This window comes from Megalopta genalis, chromosome 4 (genome assembly GCF_051020955.1).
Source record: "Megalopta genalis isolate 19385.01 chromosome 4, iyMegGena1_principal, whole genome shotgun sequence".
Classification (NCBI taxonomy): Eukaryota; Metazoa; Arthropoda; class Insecta; order Hymenoptera; family Halictidae; genus Megalopta; species Megalopta genalis.
The window spans coordinates 13,941,889-13,963,569 of record NC_135016.1 but is presented as its reverse complement, the minus strand read 5'-3'; the positions used below and the strand labels follow the sequence as shown (position 1 = coordinate 13,963,569).

General features: G+C 30.9%; 1 protein-coding gene across 6 annotated transcripts in view; it reads left to right on the top strand.

Annotated features, from left to right (window-relative positions):
- for (cGMP-dependent protein kinase for) overlaps positions 1–21,681 on the top strand; it is a 233,158-nt gene that overhangs the window by 203,718 nt on the left and 7,759 nt on the right. For all 6 annotated transcript variants that reach the window (XM_033472767.2, XM_033472804.2, XM_033472795.2 and 3 more), the window contains exons 3-4: positions 18,964–19,183; positions 21,466–21,529. In XM_033472767.2, coding sequence (XP_033328658.1) covers positions 18,964–19,183; positions 21,466–21,529 — 284 coding nt within the window. The remainder of the gene's footprint in view (positions 1–18,963; positions 19,184–21,465; positions 21,530–21,681) is intronic.

Genomic DNA, 21,681 nt, shown 5'->3' with positions numbered 1-21,681 from the left:
TTTTGTAAAAACCCAAGATTTTCGACAAAAATGAGGTATTGCATGAAAAGTACAAACGTTAGAAAGTTCTAATTGGTGTTAAAAGATAGAGGAGAGTTTCCCGAATATAGTGGCATGCAATTTATTAATTGTTTTTGCTCCTAAATAGCAACGAATTGATGTCAAAGTTTAAAAAAGTGTCGACGTGCGCAGTTTCTCCGCGATATTTTTGTATTTTTACGAGAAGTTTTTTGATCGGCACGAAAACTCTACCCAGGATCGGATTCTGTAGACATTTCTGAAGAAGAAACGGCCCGGTAAAAGTGTCAGAACGATGTACATTTTGAGTAGGTCGAGAAAATGTTCGTCGGCAACATGTACACGATATTTTGCCGCCATGTGCTTCGCTGCTCGCTTCTCTCTGTCCGACAGGGCCGAGGCTATGGGTAATCAACACCGATGGAGGGATCCAATGGGGCACCCACTTTTCGTAAATAATATTTGAAGTTTGTACTTTTCATGTAATACCTCATTTTTGTCGAAAATTTTGGGTTTTTACAAAAGTTCGTTAATTTAAAAAATCTGAGGGTATGGAGCAATTCGGTTTTCGGATTCTTGTTCAGGGAGTGAAGCTCTACAAGAATTTCATAGTGACTATAGGAACCCAAAAATCGTGTCGGACAGTGTTATTGGCAGGAATGATCCCTTCCTATTAACCCCAAGTAAACCGCAACACTGAATTTCCACAAAACGAGGGACTCGAGTCCGGCCGATTAAAAATCTTCATTCGCAGTCACGTCTTTATCGCCAGTTCTTCCTTTTGTGTTATTAAAACCGCAAACAAACGGTTCATACTCCAGCATTTTTATACCTTACGAGGTTATAATTGATCGTTACTTTACATATTAAACCAAAGATATTTGATTAATTCTATCTGGGTGGTACTATATGAGCCATTTATTTTGAAAGTGGCATAAGTCACTTTGTTTTTAAGTCGATATATTTAAGGGTTTGCGTTTTAACACGTTTAAAAATATGGATGCTAACTTTCGAGAAGATTTACTTGTATTTCTTATCTCAGGATACTGATATTTTTCTCAGTATAAATAATTTCGTATAAACATTAAAAAATCACCACTTTTCATTACGGTAAAGTGACTTATGCCACTTTCAAAATAAACGGCTCATATGTATGAACATTGTATAATATAGTTCTTTAAAAAAAAAAACAGAACGACGCGTTGATAATTAAATTTATTCTATATTAATAAATAATTAATGATATTATAAAGTTTTATAAGTTAATGTCATTAATGATTAGCTGTATTCTATATTAGTAAATAAATAACAATATTATAAAGTTTTATAAATTAATAACAATACATATTTATTATATTATATAATGTAACATAATGTAATATAATATAATATAAGTTTATTATTGTATTAATAAATAATTAATAATGATTAATATAATAGTAAATTTGATTATCGATTTTATGATGCCGATAATGAAATTTATTATATATCATTAAATACTATTATTTATTATATAACATTAAACGGGGTGTGTCTCTAGATCTCCTTTACAGGTGATTTTCTCTGTGACTGAGGTTTTGGAATTAAGCAGCAATACGATTTTATGTAAATAAATTTAGCTTAACATTTTCCTCGGAATTCCGTAGCGTCGAGTGCGATAGCAGAGCCCGTAAAATCGGCTGAGAGTTCCTGCGGCAGAGGTCAAGCGCATTAAACCAGAGACACACGAACCGCGAGTTTATAATCGTACCAGAGCATTACGAAATACGATAGGGGATGTGTACGAAACTACGATTGTGCCAGCGAGAGAGTCGGCTTTTAAAATAGTTGCACTCGTTAGGCGACTCCGTCCAGTTTAGGTCGCTTAACTGTTTCTAATCTGGACCCCATTAGCCCGTTTACGCGAAATTTTTCGAGTCAGGAATCGTAGCGCTCGCTTTCCGGTGGCAGTATACATGTACAAGGTGTTTCATAATTCATGGTGGCAAATTGGGTCAGGCAGATTCTATGGCCGGAAAAAAGACGAAAGTCAAGAATAACGAAATTACATGGATGGCTTCTTTCTTGAGGAAATCAAATTTAAATATAAATTTAAATAAAATTTAATATCTCGACCGAAAATAATAAACTATATTCATTATATTATTATGAATAATATTTATTTTATATAATTATATGTTAACTTATATAATGTATAATTATAACATAATATATGAATATCATATAATATATAATTATAAATATTAATTATATATTAATATTAATATTATCATTATCAAATTAAAATACACTGATGATTTAAATATCATGTGTTTAATGTATCGATATATAACGACCAATATTGACATTGCGTCCCGTACACTACCGTCCAAAAGTATATGGTCACCTCATTAAGTCTTACTACTAACTAAAAAAAATTATGAAATCTTTATAATATTAGATAATAATAATAATATATTTAATAATAATAAATATAAAAATATATATATATATATTTAATTAATAATAATATATAAATAATATTATATCTTCTTATTAATACATCCGTCGTAGGCTTTTATAACCGAATTTACTAGTCGTGGCATCCTGGTTGTTAGTTTTTTCATTACTTCATTGTCAATCGGGTTCCATTTTGATTGTAAAACTTCCCATAAATGTTATTTAAAAATAAATGTTCTGACAAATGTTCATTTTTTATTTTTTTCTTGCGTGAACTTTTATTTATTTAAAGGATTTAAATATCTAAATTGTGTTCAATCTGTTGTTATCAAGGTACATTGCATGTACATGCATTCAGAATAGAATTTAGCAACAATCATTTAACAATAATAATAGATATAACAATAACAACATACATTATATTTTGTAATTTAAATAAAATTGGTAAGTGTCCACGTACTTTTGAGCGGCAGTGTACATGAAAATGGTGGTATTAGTGGTCTATAATAATCGATTAGTAATTAGATATATATATACACGTGTATAGTCGATCGATATTTGAATTCAATTTCCTCGAAAACGAAGCATCCCACGCAATTTCGTTGTTCTTGATCTTCGTCTTATTTCCAGTCATAGAATCTACCTGACCCAATTCGTACCGTGAATTATGAAACACCCTATGTGTATATCTACTTCTGACACGATTATCAAAGTGAAACCATTCCGTGGGGAGCCAACGGAGCGGTTAGTCAAGGCATGAAATCTTAGTTAACCGCTGATTAAAATAATTGTGATAGCTGAGTCCGCGGAGATAGCGACGATTCAGCACGGTAATGTCACTGTAATTTTCGGGACAGTCGTTCCGCCGTTTTCGCGGCCTATTTTATTTCAACTGCGGAGGTGGGCTCTTACTACAGCCGCTATTGCACCGCGGATCCATTCTCTTGCTAATTATATTCACCTTTTTGCAAATCGAAAACTGCTTTTACCAAATTAAACGCTTTCTTCCAAATCTAACTCTCGCCTTGCTTCCAAATAAAATTCACGGTTTTTCTTCACTCAAATTCACTTTCTTCTCGAGTCAAGTTCACTCTTTTGTAAAACAGATTCGCCATTTTTAAAGCAAACACTTTTTTCCAAATCAAATTCACCTTTTTACCCAAATTACATTCACCTTCTTCCAAATCAAATTTCCCTTTTTTCCAAATCAGATTAATCATTATTTCAAATCATATTCACCTTTTCTTCAAATTAAATTCACCTTTTTTACAAATGAAATTGACTTTATTCCAAATCAAACTTACCTTTTTACCCAAATTTCATTCACCTTCTTCCAAATCAAGTTCACTTTATTCCAAATCAAGCTCACCTTTTTATAGTCCTCACGTGACAAGAAAGCACCTCTGTGTTTACATTCTCACTCCTACTAACTGCCTCGCTGCTGCAGCTGTCGCTCGCTATTGGCCGAAAATAGTGACGAAGATCGAAGGCGGTCGCTAGCGGCCGATAGCTGCGGCAATGGGGCAGCTAGTAGGAGGGGGAATGTTAACGCAAAAGTGCCTTCTTGTCGCGCGAGGACTATATCTAAATTAAGTTCACTCTTTTGTAAAGCAGATTCATATTTTTCCAAATCAAATTCACCTTTTTCCGAATCAAATTCACCTTTTTCTTAAATCAAGTTCACTCTTCTGTAAAGCAAATTTATCTTTTCTAAATCAAATTCACCTTTTTCCAAATCACTTTCACTTTATTCCAAATAAAAATCACCTTCCGGTAAGTCAAATTCATCCTTCTACGAATCAAGTTCTTCTACTTTGTTCTCTTAAATTATTGTTATAAAAAATGAGTTCAATGTAAAATTGTTCTGAAATTCTTAATTTTGTAACAATGAACTGTAGATACATATTTAATAATGTACACACCTTGATCTGTGAGAGTATTGGTTGCAACAGAACGATTGGTAAATGTAGTTCATAAAGCGTGCCTTTGTCCAACCGAAAAGATCGCGCAGTTCCTGGATCTTATGTATGTTTAATATATTTCATTCGATTATCTTCATTCAGTCTCTACAATAATCTGCAAAATAATTTGCGAAAGATATTTGAAGTTGTATTTGTGCTATTTCATGCTCGATACCCGCAAAATGAATTTCATTTGCAGAAGGATGAATACGATTTGAAAAAAGATGAATGTGACCTGCAAAAGAACGAATTGAATTGATGCAAATGGATGAATTTGATTTTATAAAAGGCTAATATGACCTGTAGGAATAAAATATCAACATGACCTGCATTTTACAAAATGTTAAGATGACTTGCATTTTATTAAATGTTAATATAACCCGTAAAAGAATAAATTGAATTTCATGACAGGTCTATATGACCAGCAAATAGATGAATATGATTTGTAAAAATGAATTTGATTTGCAAAATCATAAAATTTGAAAAAAAAACTAACTATGACTTACAATAGCATGAACTAAATCTGAAAGAAGTTGAGAATCACCTGCGAAACGCGATGACTTCGGAACGCAAAACTTGCGTATTCGTCTAGAAATGAAGTAAATGAAAGAGTTAAAGTCGGCGGAAAGCAGTTAGAAAAAACAGGGGGTTTTATATAACCGGTTACATAAAACAATACCGTCATGGTAAATCGAGTTACTTGTGCATCCGTGACCGAGACTTTGCACTTATGTGTTTAAGGTAAAATGGTGGACTTTCTAATGTGGAGCTTCATGTTCCGTTAATAGACACTATAGTAATTAAAGTTGTAATTCGACTGAACGAGGTTTTAGAATCTTTTGAAAGAGTATTGAAGATTATTGGCGTTCCTTTAACGAATGTAGACAATAATCTGGTATGCTCGAAAGCATACTAAAGCCTTTTGAATTTACGTTTTAGGTATGAAAGCTACGAAAGTACGGAACCTACTGTTTTATACAGGAAGATTGTTTATCGATAACAAAGAAGTAAAGACAGGAAATTCGTGAATTAATCGAACAGACTTCATGATTTTATAAACTTTAGGTCTATTTTCTGCATCAAACGATCGCTTTGTAATTCTTAAACGAATTTATATGATCAAATATATTTAACTTTATAATTATTTTGTTGAGTCATAAATAGACTGCGAATTTTGTGGATTTATCAAAAAGATAGATAAGTCAAGTACAAAGATGTGAAGAAATTAAAAGAATTTAAGAATATTGTCACATCATTTTCAATCTATTACAATGATCGAAAGAGAAGGACATTTTCATCTAATTTATGTTTCTTACAATAAATGTGAACATTTCTTATTTTTATGAAGGATCCACAGTCCGGTCATAAACAATTACTAGAACTAGGTAGTAAAATTCAATAAACACTCAAATAACATTCAATACATTCACACACAAATAACATTCGATAAACATCTCTTAATAAATATCTCACTGTTTAGGCACATTGATGAACATTTTTTTATTTGCCATTAATAATGATGGCCCACTATAAATATAGCTCCATCATTTAGACCGCAAAATAAAAATTATCTACGTTAACAGCATGACATAGGGACCAAGCTAAACTTTGTTTCTTTCTTGAATAATTTGAATAAATTCAAACGAATACGTCAACGTTCTTAGTTTTTCTTTTAAACTTTTGCATTTATCGTCACTGATTTACATCATATTCATGAATAAGGCAACAACACGACTGTTCTGAATAGGTTGCAAAGTTACATTATCGGAATACGATTGAATTCTGTGTAACCAGATTACGGACCTTTATGTAAAATATAAAATGCTCTACCTTGATCCCAACGAGCAGGAATTAAATCGAAATTTATCCTCGTTCTTAACATTTTTAATAATTGGACAATAGTCAGCCATTCTCCTGCATTTACTGTTTCTCGTTCGACCTACTCACTTTTATCATAAATGAACAAAATCCACAGTCTATTTATAGCAAATTCAGAGAGAGAGATACGAGATACATGTGTAGATGATGTTTAAATTATTTCTTAATGTGTAACCTAATCTAACTTTCAGTATATAATATATAAAACATGATGAGCATAGATAAACTGAATATAAGATATATAGTGAAATGAACAATCTAATCTAACCGTGAATATAAAATATGATAAACACAAATAAACTGAACATGTGATATAGTAGTATGTACAAACTGATCTAATTTTGGATATGAAATATATAAAATATAATAAATATGATAAATATAGACAAACTGAATGTACGATATAGTAGTATGTATAATCTAATCTAACTTTGGATATAAAATATATAAAATATAATAAATATGATAAATATAGATAAACTGAATACACGATATACTAGTATGTACAATCTAATCGAATTTTGAATATAAAATATATAAAATATAATAATATTACATACATCAAATTAAATATAAAAACCTATATCCTAAAACATTTTGTATGGCGGAATAAAAGTAAAAATAAATAAATAAATAAATATGAAATGTAATAAACATAGATAAACCATACAGTGGCCCACAAAATTGTTCGTACACCTTTTAAAACGCAATAATTATTTTAACTATTTTTTTTAGATGATAGCAGGACTAGTCTACTAGACGATGACCAAAATGACTTCTTTAAATTTTGCTATTGCTTGCGATGACAAAAAAAAATAAAAGAACTCTCGTCTTTTAAACTTTTTTATCTGTTATTACGTTTTGAAAGGTGTAGATTTTTGTGGGCCACTGTATATACGATATGATAGAACGTTGATCCTACAAACAGTCAGAGATAGCCGATCGTAAATTAGAAGTGAAAAGAACCTTGATTGCAAGACACACATATCGTGTAGCAACTTATGTAAATGAATAAGTTCTTGTTCAGGCATTAGTGTATTGCGTTACGGTGTTGCATTGCGCACAATGCATCAGGGTCTCGGCGCCCGTAGATTTTCGATCTCCCTATCCTATTTTACGAAACTCTCCAGATTTTACTTTCTGCCTCCTCTGTATGCTAATGGAATACAGCCGAGACCTCGCAAATCCGATGCGACTTCAATTGTTCTGGATCTAATCGAAATTTCATTCGCCTAATTAATCATTCAGCGGATATACGCAACGACCAGTCGTGCAATTCGTACGAGATACAGTGACCTTGATTAGAAAGCTTCGAAAGCGTAAACCCATTGTTAGGATTGCACGCATTCAACGAAAGCTCGTGAAAATTGAAATCTATTCTAGTTGCTGACAACAGCTGAATACAAAGCGTTGATCTTGCGTATTAAAGAAAGTGCGTCACGATCGTAAATAATCTTGTTTCTTAACTTGTGACAATTATTTTAAATTCTCACACGTTCCGTCGGAGTTTGTAGAAAAAAAATAACGCGTTTAGAAGCAATACTGGAAAAAATCTGTTGCAAGAAAATTACTGGATGAGATTACAAATGATTTTTATACTGGCGCACTTTCTGCGAGAAATCAACGAATAATCATAATTTATAACAGAATTGTTAATGCCAGTCGAACTGTATCGTTCAATTATTATAGCTCGATTTGATCTTAAGAAAAAGTATCATATGTGTAGTAGAAAGTTTGGCATTTATTATTTAATGCGTTAAATAAGATAGCTTGCTGTATTCTTAACTTTCTCACAATCAAACGTACTTAAATAAAAAACATAATAATTCCAAAGAGTATATCGTCCATCTGTGATACGAATTTATAATCAGTTTAAATTGATTTTCTACGACTTTCTCTCCAAAGAAAATGAAAAGAACATGCGAGTTTCTCGAATTTTAATTAAGCAAAATTTCTACGCAGACAATCAAGAAAAATATATTGCACTTCCATTTCTGCTTTGAAGGAAATGTCGTAAAGATGAGAAGAAGAAATGTCGTCGTAAAGAACATGAGATGAAGAAATGTCGTTGTAAAGAAGAGTCGCGTCGTTCGTCTTCGTTTAGCGATGCGTTTCGCACAACTTTCCGAACTTATCGCTAGATCGTGAATTTTATGCACTTATGATAAAAATGAACAGGTCAAACGCAAAACATTGAACATTTTTTAAAAGATTTAAAGATGCTGTTGTATTACCATCGATTTATTGAATTAGTAAGTAAGTAATTTGTTAAATTACTATAACAACAAATAAATTCCTACGTAGTAGTTTCTGTATTTTGCAATTAATACAAACGATTTTCATTTTACATAAAAATCTACAGTCTATTTATCACGTGTAAGCAAAGTACAGTTGCGTATAATTATGCAAATAGCAGAAAGTACGCATCTGAACACACTTTTGAAAGGTACGCGTATAAATGTTCACGCTATTATTAACATAAAGTAGCTTTTACTGGAACAATTGATGCTTTTTTACTGTGCAGAGATCTGAACACAATTTGGCGAACAAATACCTCAAAATTTTCACAAAATCATCGTAATTCATTCGATACTATCGTGCACTTATCACAGTGATTATTACTAGACTGTGGATCTTCATGCAAAATAAAAATGTTCATCGTCAATTGCACGAAATAGAAGTCAAATAGAAGATCTTTTCTTTGTTTAATAACTTAAATTCTTTTCACTTATTCAGTTTTACCATAAATACATAAAATTCGCAGTGACGCATAGTGATTCTTCTAGTAACCGTTTTATTTAATCAAATATATAGTTGGCACAAGTATATCATTGTTAAAATTATTTTTCAAGCCTAAACAAAGAATCATCTCCCATTTATGATAAATAGACTGCGAATTTGGCGCATTTATGCAAAAATTTGAGAAAAGAAATACGAAACAGTGAGAATAACAGACGAATTTTACATAACTTTCGTTTTATACAATAGTTGCAGATAATTTTTATTTTGCATAAAAATCCACTGTCTAACTTACTTTAGAACTGAATCTAGTTAGCACGAGTACATCGTTAATAATTAAATTTTCAAGCCTAGATGGAATGTTATACCGCTCAATTAAAATCAATACCCTGCGGATTTTCTACATTTAAGGCAAAAATATAAATAAAGAAGTACAAAACAATGAGAACACACAAGAATTTGAAGACATTGTTCCATTATTTTCAATTAACTAAAATTATTAAAAGAAAAAGCAATTTTAATTTAACTTTTGTTTTATTATTATATTATATTATATATATATATATATATATATATATATATATATATATATATTATAATATATAATTTATTATTTATATATATTATATAAGTTTCCGCATTTTAATAATCAATATTTAATTTGTATTCAAATTTTCAATCAATTTTATATATAACATATTATAATAATTAATATTATTATGAATAAAAATTGCTCCCTATACAAAATCACAAAAAAATTGATGAAATACAAAAATTGAGACCTTAGTAAAACTAAATGAATCAAACGAATCCTGTACATAACTTTGAAAACAGCGATCCAAGCGAAAGTTCTTTCGTCTACATTTTGATAATGAAAACATCACGGTCTCGTATGCAACAAAACTTCCAAGAAAATTCGATAAAACGAAAAGATGATTCTTCATAAATGCAGCTGGTATTATAGCCGACGGAAGATCGCACAAAGATCTTTATGGTTTCGGAACTTTCTATCTTCGAGTCGTGTAAGGACGTTCACAAGTAATTACGATCGGCAACGCGCGTAAAACGAGTTTGGAAAAGAGGTGCATCCGAGTTCAGAGTAGGGGGGGGGGGACGAACAAGATCCTTTTACTTTCCTGAAAGAATATCGGCGACGTAATAAATGTATTCGCAAATATACTTTCTATTTCCGTTCATGGCCCGTTCTCACCGGCAACTGCCGGAGAAAACGAGAGGACCCCGTTGCACCTGAAGGTTAAACGTTCATCATCCGCGACGAGAGCCACGTGGTCCCGATAAAAATTCTTCGCGTGACGGATGCTCGAGAAAGCTATTTCCTCGTAAGCTATAAATAACGATGCCGAGGAGCGTTTCAAAGGACAAGGTTTCGTTGCCCTGCCGCCGCAGCTTTGATACTTTCAAATTGCCGCCGACGGGACGTTTCACTAAAATGGCGGCGACCCTCGACGCGCTAACCTTTTCCAGCAAAGATCTCGCTTCTTTCCAGCGACTCTGATGCCTCGCTGATGCACTATATGCTTCTTTGGCGAGTCGACCGTCTACTCGAGAAACACGTCGTGACCTCGATCAAACGAGAGAAGTTTAGGTGACCCTTCTACGGTGTTTCGGATTTACACGATCCAAACCGTGTATTAGGGTGACTTTTTAGTTACTACCTTGTTGGAGTCTTTATTGACTCATTTTTAACCCCAGAATGGCCTCATTCTAATTTTCGGCATAAGTGACGATCTGGGTTTGCGGGTGACCCGAAATATAAAATCTTAGTAATTAAAATATTATTTATTATCTTCTAAATGTAGAAGAAATCAAAAACTCGATACAAAGTAAAAAGTCAACCCCGAGGGGTTCGTTTTAGTGTTAATTAATCAGTTTTTACTTCCTTTTCTATTTTCATAATGATTATTATATCTTTTCATATAATAAGTTTAGAAATAATGTATGAAAAAAATAAGTTTAAAAATAAGTTTAGAAAAAATGTATATACACAGGTATTGCACTAAAAATTAATCTTTTTATTTTTTATTAGTCATATTTACCTTTTTGCACTTCAAATTAATCCTTTTGTAGATCTTACTTAACTTTTCAAGGTCAATTTAGCATATATATCTATTTAATTTATTTTATAATAAATAATAATAATTTTATATAATCTAATTTATTTTTGTTCACATTGTTCACACTTTTTGTCCCGTCAGAACTATACACGTGGAGTATGATCACTAAAATTTTCAATATTTTTGAGTTTTCCTAAAATCCATAGTGAACTATATTTCTTATTCAATTGTTTGTACATCAGACTAGAAGATCTATGTATGTTGGCATTTGCAATCTATTAATAAGTGAAATAAAATAACAATCATGAGAAATTATGATCACTAAAATTAATGTTTTTCAATCTTCATAGAATCTATAAAAAAATCTTGTGTTTTATTGCAATTTCTATCAATTAGTTCACAAAATTTACATTAGAATTTGCAGTCTATTAATAAATGAAATAAAATAATGCACGCGAGATTATGGTCACTAAAATTGTTAATATTCTTGAGTTTTCCTAAAATCCATAGTGAATTTTTTTTCCTATTTGAGATTTCGTAAATTAAGCTAGAAAATCTATGTATATTGTTATTTACAGTCTATTAATAAACGAAATAAAATAATGCACGCGACATTATGGTCAATAAGATTGTTAATATTTTTTAGTTTTCCTAAAATCCATAGTGAATTTGTTTTCCTATTCGAGATTTCGTAAATTAAGCTAGAAAATCTATGTATATTGTTATTCACAGTCTATTAATAAACGAAATAAAATAATGCACGCGACATTATGGTCACTAAAATTGTTAATATTTTTGAGTTTACCAAAAATCCATAGTGAATTCTTTCTCTTATTTTAGTTTCGGTAAATCAATTTACCGATATCTGCACTGGTATTAACTTTTACACTCGATTAAACATAGTCGATTTTACGTACGATTAAATAGCAGGCCCAAGATTATGATCATGATCGCTATTGGTATGATTGGATGAATACAATAGAGTTTTCTCGCAGAAATACGAACGATTGTACAGAAATGAAAATTGAAAAGAATTATGAGAGTGCTCCACTGACATTCATCCGGAGTAAATTGACTAGACTAGTGGGGACCATAATTGTGCTCATGAGCGTCGGTTTGCGAGCGAATAAGTGAAAGCTCCCGTTCTAGGACAATACAGACGCGGAGTATATTCCCTTCTCTTGGATAGCCGCTCACGAATCATCGACAGGCCGAGAAGCAAAAATGTATCATAATGATGTTGCGTAACGAAGGACGGTGTTTCGTTACGATCTTGAACTATTTCATGCGTCTTCCTTCGCGTTTGCGGAACGATCATAGTCACGAAGCAACTATTAGCTTACCCTACCATTAGTCTATCCACCGAAGAATTATTATAGTATTACGTGCCGCGATGAATTTGTTGCTGCAACCATAATTTATACCTATGTACAAGGAAGTGCAGAATAAAATTTAAGTCCGCCAATTAATATTTCTCACCAATTACATTTTCTATGCATTATTCGTTAATTGTCCATGATAATTGACTGTTTTGAGAACAACAATTTCGGTAATATTATAACTGCCATTACAGAAGAAGAAAGCGCTAAATACAGGGGGTGACCCATTTAAATCGATCTGGTCAGATATCTTCGAAACCGTTGATGATGCTGAAAAATGTCTCGAATGAAATTTGAATGGCTCTCGGGACCACGTGATCCGATATTAATAAGATTTTTCTAGGTGAACGCGTCGAACGAAGGTGAACACGAAGGTCAACTTTATTTATTTAAACGGATTCATACTTTTTTTTTATTGCACTAGTCGATTCGGCTAGTCATTCTCTTGATAAAAATACTAAGGTATTTATTGCGGAAAATCATTGGTTTAGTTTAAATTCAAGTATCTTCTAAACCAATGATTTGATTAAATGGCGATCTGAATTACGAATTACAACGTAATTGAATTACTTTATAATTCAATTCGATAGCGATTTGAATTACGAATTACAATGTAATTGAATTGCTTCGTAATTTATTTCAATGGCGATCTGAATTGCGAATTACAATATAATTGAATTGCTTTATAATTCCATTAGATAGCGATCTTTATTACGAATTACAATGTAATTGAATTGCTTCATAATTTAATTAAATGGCTCTGAATTGCGAATTACAATATGATTGAATTACTTTATAATACAATTAAATGGCGATCTTTATTACGAATTACAATTTAATTTAATTCAATAACGATCTGAATCACAATGTAATTGAATTACTTCGTAATTTAATTCAATGACGATCTGAATTACAATGTAATTGAATTACTTTGTAATTTCATTCAATGTCGATCTGAATTACGAATTACAATGTAATAGAATTGCTTTTTAACTTAATGCAATGGCGTTCTGAATTACGAATTAATCAAATATCTTCTAAACCAATGATTTGATTAAATGGCGATCTGAATTACGAATTACAACGTAATTGAATTACTTTATAATTCAATTCGATAGCGATTTGAATTACGAATTACAATGTAATTGAATTGCTTCGTAATTTAATTCAATGGCGATCTGAATTGCGAATTACAATATAATTGAATTGCTTTATAATTCAATTAGATAGCAATCTTTATTACGAACTACAATGTAATTGAACTGTTTCATAATTTAATTCAATGGCGATCTGAATTGCGAATTACAATATGATTGAATTACTTTATAATACAATTAAATGGCGATCTTTATTACGAATTACAATGTAATTTAATTCAATAACGATCCGAATCACAATGTAATTGAATTACTTCGTAATTTAATTCAATGGCGACCCGAATTACAATGTAATTGAATTACTTTGTAATTTCATTCAATGTCGATCTGAATTACGAATTACAATGTAATTGAATTACTTGGTAATTTAATTGAATGACGATCTAAATTACGAATTTCAATGTAATTGAATTGCTTTTTAACTCAATGCAATGGCGTTCTGAATTACGAATTACAACGTGATCAAATTACGTTTGTAATCATAACTCTTTGAGTAATTCGATTGTAATTCCGCACAATTCTCTTATCCGAACGTTCACGTTCGCCTGATTAGGTCAGATGATCGAGGCTGTCTATGGTATTGCTAAATCAGCCGAGCTGATTTTGTGCGACATTTATTGGACAGTTCACAGTGTGAACAATTGCTGTCGCCGATGAACGATCCGGTCCTTCCGCGAACACATTGTGCGCCAGATGAAAATTTATCTACCGACAAATACTTGCATGCCAGTCGCAGCAGACTAATCGGCTTCATTCAACAATTATCGTCCCTTGCCGAAGCTATTTCTGCGAGCGCTTACGTTATCCCAGGAAAAGGCTCGTGTCTGCATCGCTGGCTCCGCAACGATCGAGATGAATGTCGATTCAGCCCGAAGCGGGGATCATCGTCACGAGCGAATATAGCTTCGCGGAATAGCGCCGCATGACAGCATGCCGTTAGTTAATCGATTCCTAGATTTTCACCGATGCACTCTCTCGTTGCACTTTCTACGCCGCGGTTGTCCACGGTCCACCGTGACACAGGCGTAGAAAGCACCGGTGAAAATTAAACAGTTTGGACGTTGCACCTGTGCCATTGTGAACCAGAACGCCCCGCACATCGCGTGGTTTCTCGTCATTCCGAGACATCGTAACTTTATGTCTCGACGCTTCGGCTGCCGAATGCCCATTAATTGGTCTCTTAATGGCAGTCCTGTGTCCGAAGGATGATTAACAATTTCCTCCAAATTGGGGACTTCGGGAACGTGTGTAGATTATGGGACTCGATCGTAGGAACTTGGTTTACGAGCGTAATCGGTCTCAATTATTTGTCTTCGATTTTTAAAAGCATGTTATGGAAATTTAAAGGTTTTTGTAAATATTATTATATTATTATATAATTATACAATTATATTATTATATTATTATATTATTGTATTATTGTATTATTATATTATTATATTATTATATTATTATATTATTATATTATTATATTATTGTATTATTATATTATTGTATTATTGTATTATTATATTATTATATTATTATATTATTATATTATTATATTATTGTATTATTGTATTATTATATTATTATATTATTATATTATTATATTATTATATTATTATATTATTATATTATTATATTATTATATTATTATATTATTATATTATTATATTATTATATTATTGTATTATTGTATTATTGTATTATTATATTATTATATTATTATATTATTATATTATTATATTATTATATTATTATATTATTATATTATTATATTATTATATTATTATATTATTATATTATTATATTATTATATTATTATATTATTATATTATTATATTATTATATTATTATATTATTATATTATTGTATTATTGTATTATTGTATTATTATATTATTATGTTATTATTACTTTGTTATGGATACGGAATGTGCTATCCAGATTTCAACAAAAATTTTTAAGAATTATAAAAACGATCGTCCATTCAAATAAGGATGACGATCATTATGTCGAAGCTTCTGAGCGATTGATTTCCTTTTAAATAACAATTTTAGCTATGTATGTAAAATGCTGTGTCTTTTCTTAAATGACTTAATTTAAAAACCAAGTCATCTTGACCCCTCCGATAGAAGTACGTATACACTCCCCTCCAAAAGCATCAAGCATCAACCCATAGGAAATTGTTATAATTTCTTCAATTTATCTCAAAGTGAATTATACGAAACTGTGACAAACGCATTTTACATTATGATAAAAATAAAGTCAATTTTATAAAAAAGAAAATTAAATTTTCTTTTCGTCGATATATCCACTTCGATGCCATAAAACTTAATACTAAGCAAAGGACATTACCTAAACTGAATGAGAAATTACAATTTACACCAAATCAGTAAGTGTCCTAATACTTTTGGAGGGGAATGTACGTGAATCGTCGGTAGTGTTCTAATTGTTAAATTGCATAAATCGATTACACGACAATATGCATCGGCCAACAGCAATCGAAAGAACCGCGTTGCTGTTGCTTGGCGGCGTCTAAAAAAGATTACATACATACCCGGTGCGCTCAGAAGTTGTTGACCGTCATTAACGGTACCGTAAATATCCCCAATCAAAAGAGGAAGAATGTGGGCGAAATCGCGTACAATATGCGCGGTAACCGTAAGTGAACAGAAAACTGCACAGGTACCGGATGCGTTTCATGAATAGGCCCATTGTGCTCAAGGGATTGGGTCTCTGAGATAACTGCACACGTACATTAGTATCCGGTGCACATACACGTCGGCGAAATAAAAAATGTCGATTACTGCAAGACGCGTGTAATTCTTGCGGATCCGAGTGACGCAATTTCCTCGAATCCTCTAAATATTCCGCGTTATTGAGCAACCAATTTTTCAAGCGTCTATGCGCTTATCACTTCGTATAATTAGGTGTCGAGTTATCCTATGCATTGACCCTTTGCACTCGAGTGGTGACTCTGTGGCACCATTAAAATTGTTGGTTCACGTTCCAAGATCATTTTTATATTAACGAAGTTTAAATTTAAGAAATCGTTAAAAGTGTAACTGTCATCACGAGTCATCGCAAGGCTTTCATATGCATAAAATGCACTTTGTCGGATAAAATGGAAATACCATAAGTCAGAAAAATTATTTTAGATTTACGATCGATTTCAAATGGCTTCGAGTGCAAAGGGTTAATAGTGCAGTAATTTTTTTCTCAGTAATTAGAGTTGGGCATCATTTAAGTAAACGTTCGCTTATTTGGAGGATTAAATAAAAGACGAAAATATGATTACTTGTTATTTATATAGATCTAAATAAACGATTTAAAACAATAAAATTATTTTTTATTTATAGATACAATTTTAATTGTTACTTATTAATTAGCTTCTAACTGCATATTATTTATTACTTATTCGACACAACAATTGTCAATTTATTTTGGTAATTAGGAATATATGCAAGAAGCAATTGCATAGCTTTTACAGTTAGTGCAATATAATGGTTAATTTATCTTAGTTTTAGTAATTAAATTACTGGAAATCCCAGAATAATTGAGAAAGGCACATTGTTGTTAGTTTTCAGCACATCGGAAACAGAAAAATTTACTGTATAATTGGACAAAAATGTGTTATTAAACGGACCGAAACGTATTTGTATATTTTTCAAGATATTAACGTTTACATTCACATAAATGGCACATTTGATAATTTAATAATATTTATCTTAATCCACTCATAAGTTGAAAAAATACGTTTCTTATTAAAAAGTGACATTATTAAGATATACTTGACGTTACCAATTTTTAATTATATAATTTATTGATATTCAATATTTTTAATTATATTCAGTATTTAATATCTATCTTTCCTTTTTATGAAAAAGATCACCACTCAATGCGTAATTTCTTTTTACCAAGTACAGTATTGATAACACTTTAATTGACATATTTATTTTTAAACAAATAAAATAGTACAAGAAATGATAAAAACTGTCAAGAAGTAATATTCAGTTCTTTAAAATTGGCATCAAAATTTTATAAAATATCCTATCGTTACCAAATTAATTTTATAACAATTATGGAAAAGAGTTGGCAAGTTGATTGCGAAAAGTGAATAAACTTAGGGAATAATTTTAAATTAATATTTCGAAAGATGTTTTGGTAAAAATAATTTTGAATTAATATTTTCAAAGATGTATTTTCATCCCTTCGATACAAATAATTCTAAATGAATATCTTTAAAGATGTAGTTTCATTCCTTTGGTAAATATAATTTTAAATTAATATTTTCAAAGATGTATTTTTTTATTCCTTTGATACGAATAATTTTTAATTATTATTTCAAAAAGTATTTAAACATCGTGGTAAAGGAAAGTCGTCCCTTAGAACAAATATTTTCAGTATCAGAATTTGGAAATTGTTACAGTCGTCGCCACGCAAATTGGAAAAGTACCGCGTTGTCTCCGGAAGAAACTTTCCACGACGGAGGTTCCCCATAAATGTCACGCTGCAATTAAAGTACTCACGAGTCTGCATATAAACGAATAAACATGCTGACCTAATTGGTTGCCTTGCAAATGTCAGTGGTCCTTCGACTTCGCGAGTCGTTTAACCTGTAACATGATTAAATAATCGAAGAATCGGATCGACAGATTTCATCGTTTATAACGACATCGGTTAACGGTCGAAAACAAATAAATAGTGATATTATCATATTTGCACATCGATAAAAAGTACTTCGTTATTATTGAGCGTGAATAGATTATTTAATATTTATTATTTCGACAGTAAATTAAGAAATGGATATTGTAATCACTCATTATTTAACAACGGATTTATAATCATTACTTATTTAACAAAGAAATTGTAAGCATTGTTTATTTTTCAAGGAAATTATAATCATTGTTTACATAACAAAGAAATTATGGACCAGCTGTTACAAATAACTAATAACTGTAGATAATACTATCGTAGCAACGATATTAACAAACTTTATGAAAATAATTTTAATTAATATATTTAATTAATATAAAATTAATAATATAATTATAATTAATAATTAATAATATATTTAATTTTATTTAAATAATTTTTAATTAATATATTTTATTGTAAAACAAATGAGTATTCATCACATTTTAACACTCGCTCTGTTTGAATAATTTGATCGATGCTGAACAACGTAAAAAAACATTCGAATCGCGCTTAAACGATTTAAATTAAAAACATTCGGATGATATTTTAACTGTACAAATCACACTTTACCGGACAGCAGCATTAAAATGTCGAAGTACCTGATCAGGAGTTAACAAGAACATGAATTTTTGCAGAGGGAAAGGTCGAGGTGTCACGCGACGGCAAGTACTTGAGTACTCTCGCGCCAGGAAAGGTCCTCGGCGAGCTAGCAATCCTCTACAACTGCAAAAGGACAGCGACGATAACAGCGGCCACCGATTGCCAGTTATGGGCCATCGACCGACAATGCTTCCAAACTATCATGATGAGAACTGGCCTCTCGAGGCAGGCCGAATACACGGACTTCTTGAAGAGGTAAATTATATTTCTCTTCTGATGACGGCTCAAGGACCTTCGGGTCATCGGTTTAATTCAAACCTTGAAGTCTCGTGGATTTCGTTATCCTTTTTGTGAAAATGTACCGTTTTAACATTTTCGCGTGGACCTTCAAGATTCTCGATATAGTTGAAACTTAATTGAATAACATATCTTGTTCTCCAATTTATGAAAATATGCTATTTAACACTATCCTGGTATACTGTTTAAGAAAATATACCATTAATGCTATTTTGGTATCCTGTTTATGAAAATACTCCATTAACACTATTTTGGTACACTGTTTATGAAAATGTACCATTAACACTATTCTGGTATCCTGTTTATTAACACTATTTCGATGCCCCATTTATGAAAATATACTATTAATGCTATATAATACAATATTAATACTATTCTGATATGCTGTTTACAAAAATATAATATTAACACTATTTTGGTATCCTGTTTATATACTATTAATATTATATATATTATATCCTTATATCCTGTTTATATACTATTAATGCTACATAATACAATATTAACACTATTCTGATATCCTGTTTATAAAAATATAATATTAACACTATTTTGGTATCCTGTTTATATACTATTAATATTATATATATTATATCCTTATATCCTGTATATATACTATTAATGCTACATAATACAATATTAACACTATTCTGATATCCTGTTTATAAAAATATAATATTAACACTATTTTGGTATCCTGTTTATATACTATTAATATTATATATATTATATCCTTATATCCTGTTTATATACTATTAATATTATATATATTATATCCTTATATCCTGTTTATATACTATTAATGCTACATAATACAATATTAACACTATTCTGATATCCTGTTTATAAAAATATAATATTAACACTATTTTGGTATCCTGTTTATATAGCATTAAAACTATTTTAGTATCGTATTTATGAAAATATACTATTAATGCTATTTTGGTATCCTGTTTTTATGAAAAGATATCATGAACACTATTTTGGTATCCTATTTATAACAATATACTATTAATGCTAGTTTGGTATCCTGTTTAGGAAAATATACCATCAAAACGTTGAGTGCCAAAAATGTCCACATTATCGGAGTCATTTAATTAACGAAAAACGAAAGTGGATAGTTACAATTTACCATAGTTACCATTTTGTGCATTCTCGAAATCCTAAATACACCTTGTTTGCTCGAATACATTACAATAAAAGTAAATTGCAAAACCAAATTGAAAGTTAGTATCACACATATTGGTGAATACAATTTACAAAATGGTAAATTCAATTTGCAAAATGATAAATATAATTTGAAGAATGGTGTGAACACAATATTTGCAAAATAGTAAATGAAATTTGTATAATAGTGAATTTGATTTGAAGTTAGGATGATTATAATTTGCAAAAGAAAAAAATGAATTTAGAGTGCAAAGGGGTGAATTTGATTTGAAAAAATGCGAATTTGAACTCGAGAAAGATGAATTTGAATTTAAATTTGAAAGCATGAATATAATTTGCAAAATTTTAAATTTCATTTGTAAAAGGGCGAGTATCATTTGCAAGAAGATAAATGTAATCTGCAAAAGAATGAATTTCAAAGTGCAAAACCTCTCTGTACTGTTAATTCCAGAGTTTCCAAAGTAAACTACGAAACTATAAATTTACATAAAGAGATCGCTAATTTACTAACTGCATTTAATAACAATCCAAATGACTGAGAGAAGGTATGTCGCCAGTGAAAACCATAAATCAGCGACCGCAACTAATCCACGCAAAGACTGGAAAAGCCGTCTGTGTAAATAATAGTCAAGACGAATGGTTCCGCCAGTCTCTTATTAAGAAATCTCTTATTTTCTTACACCCTCTTCTCCGTGGGCCAGAACGAAACGAGGCCCATTAATCACAGGCGAGATTAATAAATCTCTATTCCGCTGTTACGCCGAAATTAATTTCACTTTAGCTTAATGTTACCATCGCGCGTCATCGTATATTTTATGCTCATAGAATACACAATTTCGTAGAACTCTTCGAATTAACGTTACACGAACTAAAATTGTTATATCTTTCCCTGTTCTGAAAAAGTTGTAAAAATTTATTTTTGTTAAATCCCTGAATAAAATTATAAGCATTACTGAAAGAGGATCACGAACCAAGTTTTGTTGGCTTTGATATAATAATTAATATAATAATTAATAACTAAAATTGTTGTAGAGCACCAATGTACTAATATCTATTTTTTCATTTTATTTCAGCGTTCCTATCTTCAAAAACTTACCCGAGGAAACGTTAATCAAAATTTCGGACGTCCTGGAAGAGGTGAGTTTTGCATTTTTAATTAAGATTGTGGAAGTTCGTGCAATTTTATTATTGCAGACAGATTACACTATTACGCATTTTCTATTCTATTAGCTTTCCTACCAGTTGATGAATTCACAGGGTGAGCCATTATAATATTTTACAACTGTACC